This window comes from Peromyscus eremicus, chromosome 4 (genome assembly GCF_949786415.1).
Source record: "Peromyscus eremicus chromosome 4, PerEre_H2_v1, whole genome shotgun sequence".
NCBI classification, from domain to species: domain Eukaryota; kingdom Metazoa; phylum Chordata; class Mammalia; order Rodentia; family Cricetidae; genus Peromyscus; species Peromyscus eremicus.
Window position 1 is genome coordinate 129610622 of NC_081419.1, and position 13457 is coordinate 129624078.

A 13457-nucleotide genomic window follows, 5' to 3' on the forward strand; every position below is an offset into this window, starting at 1 on the left:
TAGAACAACCATTGGTAGTTGGTTCTCTCCTACCATGTGGTTCTGGGCATCAGACTCAGGTTGTCAGCTTGGCATCAGGCATCGTTACCTGCTGAGCCGTCTCCCCAGCTCCTGTAAGCCACATGTAAAGGATACCTTCACACCAACAGAGCACTTCCATTCTAACGTGTTCACTTCCTCTCCAAAGGCAGAGCTGGTAGCTGACAAGTGATAGCACTAGTTTTCAAAGGAGAAAGCCAGAAGGAGCCTGAGCTCGCTCACTGCTCAGCAACCAAGTCCCGTTCTACCCACTGCGGCTGCAGTGAGAGACTAGGGATGTGGTCTCCTAAGAGACTGCAGATCTACATCCCAATATGATATGTGGGTAGATATTCCAGGTAGAGGCCTTTCTCCCTCATGGGAGAGAGCTTGTAAGTCAACAAGCTTTGCAATGGTCCTGCTACCCTCCAAACTGTTTCTCTGTTTGCCATTCCCACAGAAGCAGGGAGCATCCTGATCTGCAACTGTGGTGCCAGCCCTGGAAACAGCACTCTGCAGAAGGGAGAGTGCATTCCAGACACATTCACATCACAGACACCAGGAGCAAGGAGGAATCCCCGAGCTATAGAACTTTGAATGGGGCAGTGGAGAAGCCGTTGCCCCTGCCCCGGTCTGTGGAGGAGTCGTATATCACCAGTGAGCATTGCTACCAGAAGCCCCGCACCTATTACCCTGCTGTGGAGCAGAAGCTGGTAGTAGAGACGAGAGGCTCTGCCCTTGATGAGACAGTCAACCCCCTCTGTGAGAACGGTGACGATCCCCTCTCCCCTCGCCTAGGCTGGCCTCTCGACCAAGACAGGAGCAGAGCGGACAGTGATCCTAAACCCTGCTCCCCAAAGGTACGTGGCTTGCCTTCTCTTACTCTTTACTTAGTGGCTAGGTGCCTGTAAGACCTCCTCTTAGGCTGTTTGTTCTGTGGAAGACACTTCTTAATAGAACTCTATTTAAATTTGCTCAGCAGAGGGTTTTTGGTTTTTTTCTCTATTAAGATGGATACAGAAAGTCAGAGGAGCCGTTTTTAGCCAAAGGTCATTAGTTCCAGAAAATCCCACAAAATGGCAGAATTTTGGGTCCAGGGACAGAGAGAGGAGGTGTCAAGTAGAGAAATTGATTCAAACTTGGAAAAAATAGAATGAAGAAAAATGAGGTTTTTCTTTAGTATCATTTACATCATAATTGCTCCTGGGTGCTGATTATTAGCATGAGCATGGGCACGCACATTGTTTTGTTTTTGTTTTTGTTTTTTTTTTTTTGGTTTTTCAAGACAGGGTTTCTCTGTGTAGCTTTGCGCCTTTCCTGGAACTCACTTGGTAGCCCAGGCTGGCCTCGAACTCACAGAGATCCACCTGCCTCTGCCTCCCAAGTGCTGGGATTAAAGGCGTGCGCCACCACCGCCCGGCCAAGCACATTGTTAAAGTCTTGTTAAACAACAAGACTGCATGTTGTTGTTTCTAGCCCTGTCATAAGAAGGGTTAATCTCATTCAAGTATTTGCTACTTTGAGCATTTTTCCCACGAGCCAGCCTTTTGTTTGTTATTCAATTTTGTTATTTTTAAGTCACTCTGTTCTGAGCCCCCAGTGTCGTGCCAGTGTCTCCCTCTAATTCTTCGTGAGTCTCCCAGTACCTGTCTTCTGTGCGTGAGGCCTTGTGTGGGCTCAGATCTTTGCCTGGTCATCCTCACGTTCCCAGACTTTAACCTGTGTATTGGCATCGGCAGCATGACTGCATTGCTGTGTATTGCTAAGAGGGAGTGACCATCCCCACCATGCTTCCAGAGTGGGGATTGCACCTTCAGCCTGTACACTTGCTAATGTCTAAGTAAATCTGGCCAAGGTGGTAAGGATAGCCTTTTTGTGGCAGATCATTTCCAGACCTACGTTTAGCCACTTTGATTCTGGCTTTCCTCATCAGACCCATGGAAGCTTTCAGGACATTGCTTTGTACACAGAAAGCCCTAAATGTTACCTTGAATTGTTATCCCAAAGGAATAAAAGGTTGAGATCCCAAACTGTGCAGTAAAAGGCTAGCAGTCTTGTGGATTAAGCAGATTTCTAAAGGAAACACATGTGAAATCTGGAAGATCTTATACTCATCAAGGCAACCCCCTGGTGAGCTGACTATATACTGGCCCCATATTTTCACTTTCATGAAACTTTAGAATACCACATCCATGTTGCTGATAGGGGGAATAACATCAGGGCCACATGTTCACCAAGAGACAGCCAGAACTCACTAAACATAACTTTAATACCCTAACCTTCCTCTACACTAGTCCTGCTCTGGGCAGCCCTCAAGGTTCTGAGAGGCCTGCTTCAGGCTGAGGCACTGGGGAAGCCAGAGGAAGCATCTGCAGGGCCTTCTGAGCCCGTGGGTGCAGTTCTGAGGCAATGGTATTTTGATGCAGTGGGCACCACATGGGCAGCAGTAGATGGGGATGGAGGGCATTCAGGCAAGCAGTGCTTTTTCCCAGGCCAGGGCTGTAAACGCTGGCCCATTGGAGAAAGAGCTGGCTGGCTCTGATCAGTGATTGACACATCATTGCATGCCCAGGTGAAGGAATACATTGCCAAGAAGGTCCTGCCAGAAGAAGCCCCTGCTCGGAAGCTGCTGGACAGAGGCGGAGAAGGGCTAGTGAGCTCACAGCACCAGTGGCACTTCAACCTGCTGACGCATGTGGAGTCTCTTCAGGATGAAGTGACGCATCGGATGGACTCGATTGAGAAGGAGCTGGATGGTAGGGTTCCTTTCTTGGCATCACCCGTGAGCCCCCTCCTGTGTTGCCTTCTGAAGCCCACAGCCTGGCCGTGCAGGGACAACTCTCTTCTTGCCTCATTTCACTTAGTTCTCCCTCAGTGAGGACAAGCCTAACTGTTGTTTATTTTTCGAGACAGGGTTCTCTGTGTAGCTCTGGCTGTTCTGGAACTCCCTCTGTAGCCCAGGCTGGCCTTGAACTCACAGAGATCCACCTGCCTCTGCCTCCTGAGTGTTGGGATTAAAGGTGTGTGCCCACCACCACTGCCTGGCCAGATTAGTTTTTGAGACAGGGTCTCTCCAAGTGGGCGAGGCTTGTCTTGTCTCTGCCTCCTGATTGCTAGAATTAGAGCTGTCCCTACCACACCAAGCTTACACTTACTTCTTAAAGGAAAAAATAACTATATTTTGTGTTAATTATATATCACGTGTTAATCTGAGGCAAATCAGAATTGACAGTGATTAAAAAAAACAACCACCTTAAAGTCCTTATAGACTCTTCCTTCATTTTTCTAGCAGCCCAGCCTGCCCTATTTACATGGGAGAGCTTTAGAAAGACTGGTAATGACTTCGGTTGGTCTTCAGAACCTTCTAGGCTCTGCTGTGGCACAACAGCAGCTAACATTGTGTGCCTAGGTACCACATTAAAAGTGAATACAAGTCAGATGCGTTCTGTAGTTGCACTGCCCGCTTTCAGAGCTCAGCAGCTGTATCTGATTTGGCTGGAGGCCACTGTATTGGGGAACACAGACATAGATCATTCCTTCGACCACTAACTAGGGCTTGAAGCATTTGTATTGTCGCTGCTGTAACCAAACACCAGACATAAACGACTTGAAGGAAAATTTGCTTAAGTAGCTTACCATTTCAGAGAGTCACGGCAGTGAGAGCATGTCGTAGAGGCACCTGTCTGTTTCTTGGCAGACTGGATTGAGAGAGGAAGGGACCCAGGCATAATTGTCAAAGACACACCCCTAGTGACCTACTTTCTGCCCAGACAGCATCACCAGCTGGGGACCACGCATTCAACATGCAAGCTTATAGGGGATAGCTCACTGCAAACCTTTAACATTAGAGCCTTGTGCCCTGGAGCGATGCTTTGTGGGGTGCTAATATTGAGGCAGCCTAGGTTGAAATGGCCTTGTGTCCTTGTGTTGAAGTTTTTGTAGGTCAAGTTCTAAGTACTCACTGGATCTTCTCTCTCTTGTCCCTGCAGTACTGGAGAGCTGGCTGGACTACACTGGGGAACTGGAGCCCCCAGAGCCACTGGCCAGGCTTCCACAGCTCAAGCATTGCATCAAGCAGCTGCTGACTGACCTGGGCAAGGTGCAGCAGATTGCCCTCTGCTGCTCGACATGAAATTGGGCACCCAAGACAATTGGAGCACAGTCCTGGCATGTCTGCCGGGGGGAGCTTCACGTATTTAAGTAAATAAACTTAGCATGCTGAATGCACGGGACACTGACTGACTTCAGGGATTTGGCCAGGAGTGTGATGGACACTGGGACAAAGAGACCATTTTGGCTGCTGGAGGACAGGGCACTCTTGCTCTAGAAGCCGACCATGAAGGCAGCGCATCGCCAGAGCCCCCTTCTGTGCACATTGTTGAACAAAGCGACTCTTTGCACATCCTCACTTGGAATCGTGCCACTGGTGATAAATGGGATGAGAGCCAAAAAAAAAAAAAAAAAAAAAAAAAAAAATCTAGTCGGAAACAGTTGTAAATTCAACTTGCAGTTTATTTAATTGACTTTCGGGTCAGGTTGAGGCATGTGCCAACCCCTCTGGTTTCTCTGCCTGGCATGGTACATGGGCAGCAGGCACCATTTCCATCTTTCAGCTTCACTGGAATGTTGGGACTTCACTGGGCCGTGCAGTTTGGAGGAGGAGCAGGGGCCTTGACGGCACTGCTTCCAGGACTTCATTTTCCGCCACATCTCTTGCATGATTTCACGGTACGGGGGATAAGGTGTTGTGTTTTTTTACCCCGGAGTCATCTGGGCCATGGCTTTGGCAGCCAAGCCGAAACTGCTGAAGGGGAATAGACTCTTGCTGTAATGAAAATCTACAAGGAATTCCAGAAGGAAGCAGGCAGGGTCTGGAACCCAAAGGACAGCATTTTCTACCCACTTATTAATTTCAACAACTTCCCGCTTCTATTTAAAGTTGAAAAAAAAAAGTTTCCCAAGATTTTGGACTTTGACTGTATTTGTTACAAAGAACATGGGAATTACCTTATTCTGTGTCGTCATCAGCAACTTGAGTCTGTGTGTCGCTTTCCTCTTCTGGAGGCTAGTGTGGGAACTGGCGTCTTCAGGGTTGCTGATGCACTTTAACACTTCCAATTAACTCTTCGTATTACTTGTGAGATCAAGGTGATGCTGCTGCTTAAGGCCCAGGTACAACCTGTTTGTACCTTCGGAGAGAATATTTGTGTTACTTCACAGGTTCTGTTTCCATGTGTAATTGCTGTATTGTTTTGTTTTACCTTACTAGGCAAAGTTTAAAAGGCTCCAAGCTTTGAGAACTTCATTTTACCAGGTTTTGCATCACTAAAGGCAAATATCAAAGTACATTTATCCATCAGCACCCACAGGTTCATCATGAGTTTTGGAGTCTGTAATGTTTTAGGCGGCAAATATTTACTGTGTAAACATCAAGGAGCCAGTGTGAGTAGCTAGCAACAGCAGCATCTCCAGCTCCCTTGGGAATGGTTAAGGTTCAGGCAGAACAGGTCATTGTGGCCATGAATTCAGGCCTGTGTACAGAGAAGTTTCAGGGAATGAATGCCCAGTCTAGTGATTTGTTCACCATCTGCTATAACATGAGCTGCAGGACAAGCATGAGTTGACCTAACGTAGCTTAGGGAGTATGACACATACTGAAGCCCACACAGTTCCTTACAAAAGGCTGCTACCCACTGCTAACATGTTTCTGTTTGGGAAGAAATGCTCCAGGAGTCCGTATAACATTGGTGTTCTGGGTAATTTATCAGATAGCTGCATCTTGAGAACTGGATGATGAAAGGGGGAAAACCAAGATAATTGTCTATTGCTACATCTGTGTGAGGTATGATGATTGTTACATTGATACTGATTTGAGGGCCAGAGAGATGGCTCAGTTGGTAAAGGTGCCTGCTGACCTGAGTTCAACCCCAGGACCCACAGAGTAGAGAATTGACACCTTGAAGTTGTCCTCTGACACACAAACACACAATAAACAAATGTAATAAAGGTTTTTAAATTAAAGTTTTTCTTTCTTTTATGTAACTGCTCTTGAGTGTCACATCTGGGGAAGCTGTAACTTTGAAAGCAGTCAATTTTGTGTCTTGTTCAAAGATGGAAGCAGAAACTGATCCTAATTTTGCCAGGTGGTCATTGCTGGCTTCATCATTTAGGTATTGTGAAGGAAGTGATCTGGTTTCATTGTGACTTTTGTTCTTAGGGAAGCAAAGCAGACTCCCCATGTTCTGATAACCTCAGTTCTTCTCTAACTTAAAGCCATGTTGAGGGGCTCCACTCCCAGTTCCTGGGTCACAATGAATTAACCCCTGAGGTGGAGAAAACAATGCAGATACCGTTTAGAGAGACATGCGCTACATTCTGTCTGTTGAGAAAACTGTCCACCTATAGAAAGTCGCCATTGATCAGTCATTTGTTTAAGTATGTATGCAAGGTGGATCCTGGCTGAGCCAATTGCACTGTGGATACGTATCTGTGTTTACGAGCTGTTAGAAGTCACTGTACATAGGAGTGTTGCTCTCAAGCAATATTTGCAAAACATGCAAACCTCTGTGTCTGGAAAAAATAAAACAGGTTCTTGTTACTATGTGTCAGTCACATGTTACTGGAGTATAAAAGGTTGTGAGTTTTGTTTGTTTAGTTTGGAGGCAAGGTCTCATTATATAGCCGACTGGCTTAGAACTCCCAGAAATCCCCTGCTTCTGCCTCAAGTGCTAGGATTAAAGTCTTGTGCCACCATACCGAGTTATTTTTTAGACAGTCTTGCTATGTAGTCCAGGCTGGCCTTGAGCTTGTCATCTAACCCAAAGTTGGGCTTCATACTTGCAGTCAACCTGCCTTAGTCTCCTGAGTGCACCACCATAACCCACCAGCAAGAATCAAATGCTTTACCCTGCTTTTAAAATGTGTATAATCAGGGCCCAGCTGCCGATCCTGCGAAACCCAACAACTTGGAGGTGTTGGTGAGATTGCCCTACTAAACAACCTGCTCAGCTGAGATCCATTTGGGAGAGGATTCCGAATCCTACAGTCTGCAGTCTGAGGAAACAAGATCAGCTGAGGAGTTGACAAATGAGCAAAACGGGACCTGAGAACACAAAAGGCGCCGCCCAGCCACCGAACCAGATCACCAGAATCATAAGCCTACCCTACACAGACTGGGAACAGCTAAGCCCCCATCTCCGGACCAGCCGATCAGGTCTCTAGCCCCTAGGCCCTACCCACCGGAGTCCCAGGGACCAGACAGCTACCTTTCCCTGCTCCCCCACCAATATATATACACACACACACACACACACACACAATATATATATATATAAAATCACTGCCTTTTATAGCACGCCTGCTCTTCTATGACAGTCTCATACAGGAAAACAGACAGATGCAAACTCTGTCAAGCAACTCCATGAAAACATAACAAAATGCTTTCAAACCATCCAAAGCTAGATGCTCACACCAGCTTCTACCGAAGTCTGGCTCATGCATTGTAGTGGAAGCTGCAGACTTACTAGTTTTGGTTGCTGGAAGCAATGCACGGGGCCCTGCCTTCCCTACACTGAGATTCATCCACTGCTCCGGAACAAACCCAAGCTTCCTATACACACACACAATGGAAGCCTCAAGGAAAACTGGTTGTTCCCATTCCTTGAGAAATTCTTTCCTTTGGTAGAGTTGAGGACTAGAGGAAGGTATTCAAAACAGGAGCCCCCTGAATACGTTAAAATGAGGACTTCAAGTAATGTTGCTCAACACATTACAAGCTCATTCCATGAAAAACCATTGTGCAGTGGAGCATTAGGGACTGAAAAAGGTTTTTGTTTGTTCATTGTAAAGACAAGGGAGCTTTGCTCACAAGTGTGCCTCATTCCAGGAAGCTAATTCAAGAGAAGCTAATAAAGGAGAGGAATAGGCAGAAGTATTGAGGAACTGGAGATGTCAGCTCTCCCTCTTTTCATGGTATACACTCTGGTCATGGCCACTGGTCTGCTTTCAACCTTGAAGGTCATGAACCCTGTATTACAGCTTTAGACAAAACACCTCTCTAGTGGCACACACCCGCACGTGCAAAGCCAGTACCACCCTGACCAAAAGGTTAAGGGGGGAGGCAGGTGCCAAGCCTTTTCATTTGTTTTATGTAACAGTGTTAGAAGTCATGAATAGTAGGGGGAGTGAGGGCATGGAGGGGTTGGAGGGGACAAAAGTGGAAATGGTATAAATCAACTCAAGAAAAAGTTCAACTGAAGAAAAAGAAAAAAAAAAAAAAACCTTCCCACAAACATCTAGTTCCCTTAATAGTAATCCAGGTTAACTATTAGAAGCCACACAGCAGAAGTTATCTCCAGCAAAATTACTGGGAAGACAATGTACTGTCTACTGTGTGGAGTGCAATTACTGATCTTCAAGCCACGGAACAGAAAGTGAAACTGTAAGATTCATTTAATTTTTCCTTGATAACACCAGTTCTGTTGCTTGACCAGTTTTTTTTTTGGTTGAGGGTCTCTCTACATAACCCTGGTTGGAATTCACTAACGTAGACCAGGCTGGCCCCAGCCCCAAGCGCCCCCACTCCCCCATGTGCTGAGATTAAAAGCATGAACCACGACTCTGAGCTGAGCATTTAATAGGGCCACTTATTTTACGGCTCAAGCTCGGATACTAGAGGGGTAGTGTGGACACTAGACGACTGCAACCGTCATCAACATGGCCTTTTGCAAGACAAAACTCAGATCGGTTCAGAGAAACTACCGATGAGGTAGAGGGATGGCCTAGAGCTAGTCAACAGGGTGAGAAGGAAGAAATTTCCCTCCTTAAGGGCAAAGTCCTGCGCATCCCCAGTGGTCTAGGAGTAGAAAATAAAAGCTTTACTCTTATACGATCCCAGAATCCTCTATCAACTGGAAAGGTGGGGAACAAGCTCGGGAAATAAGCCCAATAAATAAATGACGAACGAAAGACACACCAGACCACAGGAGTTGTCAAAATTCAACTTTTCATTAACTCGGGGTAGGGTATCAGTCCAAGGAGCCCCCCAGTTCCGCCGCTCAGCCAGTGATGCGCACGTCCGCGCGGCGCCGCAGCCGCCGGGCCCGGGCCGCCTCGGGCAGGATGGCCTGCAGCTGCTCCTGCACCAGCATCTCCACGATCTGCTCCTTGGTGCGGATGTCGGGCCGCAGCCACTGGCGGGACAGCTCCCGCAGCTGCCGGAAGGCTTCCCGAGGACCCGCCGCGTCCTGGTAGCGGAACTGCCGGAAACGCTGGCGAAACGTCTCGGGGCCGGGCCGAGAGACGCCAGGCCGCGGGGCGGCTTCAGCCTGCAGCGCCGCGTCCAAAGCTGCGGCGGCCGAGCCGGGGAGCTCCGGGGCCGCGGAGCTCACGGAGTCGGGCCCGGGGTCCGCACAGTCGCCGGCTCCTTCCTGCTGCTCGGGCGGCGGCGCCGCGGGGCTCCGGGCGGCCAGGCTGGGCTCCGGCGCCGCCATGACTACGGCTCTCGGCGTCACCCTTTGTCCCGCAGCTACGAGCTGGTTCTGCGTCTGCGTGGAGACGGGGGTGGAAAGAGGGATGGGCTGAAGAGCAGAGCCAGCGCTGCCCCAGCGGGACGCGGGCTCCGGAGAGGGCGAGGGCGAGCCGAGCTTACCTCCACCTGCGGAGCTCCGCGGCGGCCGGAAATGGACGACTACGCGAGCTTCAAGAGCAGCCTGAAGCGCCTGAGCCCGGAAGCCGCGCCCACCAGCAGTTTCGTGAAGTTTGACCGGCGGAAGACCTTGTGGTACCCAGAAGTCAGCTCTTCGGAGAGCTCGGATAGCGGCTCGGAGGAGCACCTCGAGCACCACGAGAGGAAGGCAGAGAAGGAGGAGGAGACGACGGACCTGGAGTCGGAATCGGAGTCGCAATCCGAGTCGGAAGTGTATTCCAAATGGGAGTGGGAAGAGGAAGGAGAGGAGGACGGCGATGGGATACGGGCGACGACCCCGAGCCGCCTTAGCTTGCAGGTGACCTGCGCCTGCTAGATCAGATGCTGCACCAGGATCAGGGGGTAGCGTTGACAGTCCTGGGTAAATGAGACTGAGAGCTGGCCAGGGGCTTGTCGGAGCTTGGTGGATGACCCGGGTGGGACAGCGGGACAGGGCCTCCGACTCCTTTAAGAAAGACCGCTCAGCTGGGCGTGGTCCCAGCTCTCAGGAGGCAGAGGCAGGAGGATCTCTGTGAGTTCGAGGCCAGCCTGGTGTACATAAGAGTGTTCCAGGACAGCCAGGGCTACACAGAGAAACCCTGTCTCGAAAAACCAAAAAAAGAAAAAGAAAGACCTCTCAAACCTGTGATCTTAGATTTAGAGTCCATCCCTGGGCTGAGACTCTGCAAGTACACACACGCACAACCTCTCACCTGCTTGAGTGCAATAGAACTCACCTTATTTTGAGGTTGACAAAACACTTGGGCAAGATTCTTAAGATGTTTCCTGGCACAAAGCAAATGCTCGAGGGTTCTTTGTCATTATTTTTGCTTGTCCTCGAAAACCAAGAGACGGGTGGTTCTGTGGGTACTGCTTTTTTTTATTTTAGGATTAGTAAGTGAACTGTAATTACGGCGTCCATGTAAATACTCCGAGTTAAGATGTATTATAGTGTAGAATACTCGTGCATCTGTATAGGAAAAGAAGAAGGCTTCACCCTGGGCTTTTGAATTATAACCTGTTTTTTTTTTTTTTTTTTTTTTTTTTTTTTTTTTAAAGATTTATTTATTTATTATGTATACAGTGTTCTGTCTGCACATATCCCTGCAGGCCAGAAGAGGGTGCCAGATCTCATTACAGATGGCTGTGAGCCACCATGTGGTTGCTGGGAATCGAACTCAGGACCTTCGGAAGAACAAACAGTGCTCTTAACCTCTGAGCCATCTCTCCAGCCCGATAACCTGTTTTTATGTTCAAGCTATCTGTGTATTATTTCTCCTGCAGTTGTACATAAAATGTTTTTACATTAAAAAAAGGACAAATACTATAGAATTGTATTACATAAAATATATAGGATATACAAATTCATAGACAGAAAGATTAGATGTTATCTCAAGATGGAGAAGAAAAAAATATAGAGCAATGATTTACTAAGTACAGAATCTCTGTTTTGTGTAATGAAAAAGCCCCACAAATGGACAGTAGTATCAGTACATAATATCATGAATGTAATAAATCAATACAATTAATGTAATTAATATCATAAATATAGTTATTGAATGAATACTGCAAATGTAATCAATGAATACCACAAATGTAATTAATATCATGAGTGTAATTAATGAATATCATGAGTGTAATTAATATCTTGAATGTAATTCATGCCACTGAATTGTGAACTTAAATATGGTTACAATTGCAAATATTATGTTCATTTAAAAAACTAAGGTGGAATGTAATCATCATACATTATATATGTGTATGAAATTGAAGACAGCAATGTTCTAAAGTGAAAAAAAAGAATAAGGTTTTATATTTATTGCATGTTGGAACACATGTTGTATTATTTTGTATATATTGGGTGAAATAAACTATGTTATTATATTTAATTTTACCTATGTCTTTTTACTTTTGAAATACAGCTGCTATGAAAATTGAAATTACACATACAGTTTGTGGTATATTTTTGTTGAATAGCTGCTGTCTAGAGTGTTGGAGTCCGGCTGTCTGGTGGCATCCTCTTTGCAAGGATTCTTTGCTTTAGCACCCCTAGCAGTAAAAATACCTACCCCCCCCCCAGTTGTTGGGAGGAATGAATAAAGCCCTGGAAAAACAAGGGTTTAAAAGGGGTTTTCAGAACTAGGGAGATGACTCATTTGGTAAGGGTGCTTGCTTCGAAAGCATGAGTACCTGAATTCAACACCCATGTGAAAAAAACCAGGCATGACTGAGCTTGCCTATAACCCTAGTGTTGGGGGCTAGAGGCAGGTGGATCTTGAGAGCTGGTTTGCCAGCCTAGCCAAAACCTAAGTGCTTCTAAGTTCAATTTGAGGCCCTATCTCGAGGCAATAAGGAGAGCAATAGAGTAAGATACCCTCCTCCAGCCTTCTCACATACCTGTCCACTCACATGAGTGCATCATGCACACACAGAGACACATTTTCATTAGGTCCCTTGCCTACAGCCTCTGAACTACAGTTTTCTTATCTATAAAATAAAAAATCAAGATGTAAGAGAACTAACCTCATAGAAGTTTCTGTGAAAATTCAGAGATGATGCTAGCAAAAGTGTGATCTCTGGCAATTTCTGGCAGATAGTACCTTCTACTTGACAGTGTACTCACTAATAAGGTTTGTACCTCCAATTTCCAGAAAAGGAGCTGAACCCCAGAAAGGGACAGAGGCCCCCTATGACATGTTCCCTGGAGCTAGAGAGATGGCTGGCTAAGAGTGAATGCTGTGCACACCTGTGATCCCAGCATTCAGGAAGCAGAGGTAGACAGATCTCTGAGTTCAAGGCCAACCTGGTCTAAGGAGTGAGTTCCAGGACAGCCAGAACTGCACAGAGAAACTCTGTCTTGAAAAAGAAAAAAGAATGCATGTTGTGGCTGGTATGGTAATACAGTCCTTTAATCCCAGGACTTCACAGGCAGGCAGAGCTCAGTGAGTTTGAGACTAGCATGGTCTACATAGTGAGTTCTAGGCCAGCCAGAGCTACATGGTAAAACCCTGTCCCCACCCCAGCTCCAAGAAAGAGTACCTAGGTAGGGTAGCTCACAGCCACCTGTAACTTCAGTTCTAGGGGATTTAATGTCTCTGGCCTCTGCCAGTACCTGAACTCCCCCACTCTGTCTCTGTCTCTGTCTCTGTCTCTCTCTCTCTCTCTCTCACACATACACACACACACACATACACAATTTAAAAATTGGAGGTGGATCTGGAAGAAGTTATTGGCAGGAATCCAATGAATATTATCAAAATATATTGTATGCATGTATGAAATTATTAAAGAATAAAATATTAAAAATACCATAGAATCTTTTTTTGTAGTTCCCTAAGAACTTTTCTAGAAGGTATTGCCTATACAAAGTCCTATGGTGAGGAAAACGAAAACTTACAAGTTGCAGGCTAGATGGGGAAGTGGGTAGGATCTGAAGAAAGGCTGAAAAATGAAGTTGGCAAGAGTAAGTCACAAAGAGCACAGGTTCTGTGTTTAGAATTTAGACCTTTTCCTCCTGGGAAGGGATGTCTTGGAATCATAGGATTGAAATCTCTACCTCGTTACCATCCATAGTGGAATCATGGACTGTTAGAGATGGAAGTGGGGGACCTCTGAGGTCTATATGAATCATGCAATGTTAGAAAGGAGAGGAAATTCAAAATTGAACTGAAACATAGTAAATTCTTTTTTTTTTTTTTTTTTCCGAGACCGAGTTGCTCTGTGTAGCTTTTAGAGCCTGTCCTAGAACTCACTC

At 46.5% G+C, this 13457-nt stretch overlaps 2 protein-coding genes across 5 annotated transcripts in view; one reads left to right on the forward strand and one right to left on the reverse strand.

Annotated features, from left to right (window-relative positions):
- Nucleotides 1–6616, forward strand: part of Phf20 (PHD finger protein 20) — a 113489-nt gene extending 106873 nt beyond the window's left edge. For all 4 annotated transcript variants that reach the window (XM_059261756.1, XM_059261759.1, XM_059261758.1 and 1 more), the window contains 3 exons: nucleotides 479–878; nucleotides 2591–2774; nucleotides 4008–6616. In XM_059261756.1, the coding sequence (XP_059117739.1) occupies nucleotides 479–878; nucleotides 2591–2774; nucleotides 4008–4150 (727 nt within the window). In that variant the 3' untranslated portion in view covers nucleotides 4151–6616. The remainder of the gene's footprint in view (nucleotides 1–478; nucleotides 879–2590; nucleotides 2775–4007) is intronic.
- A 2389-nt stretch (nucleotides 6617–9005) lies between these two features.
- Nucleotides 9006–10039, reverse strand: Scand1 (SCAN domain containing 1). The gene is made up of 2 exons (XM_059261761.1): nucleotides 9668–10039; nucleotides 9006–9563 (listed from the first exon to the last, which is right to left on the reverse strand). The coding sequence occupies exon 2, from the start codon at nucleotides 9507–9509 to the stop codon at nucleotides 9075–9077; it is 435 nt and encodes a 144-aa protein (XP_059117744.1). The 5' UTR covers nucleotides 9510–9563; nucleotides 9668–10039; the 3' UTR covers nucleotides 9006–9074.
- Nucleotides 10040–13457: the final 3418 nt, after the last annotated feature.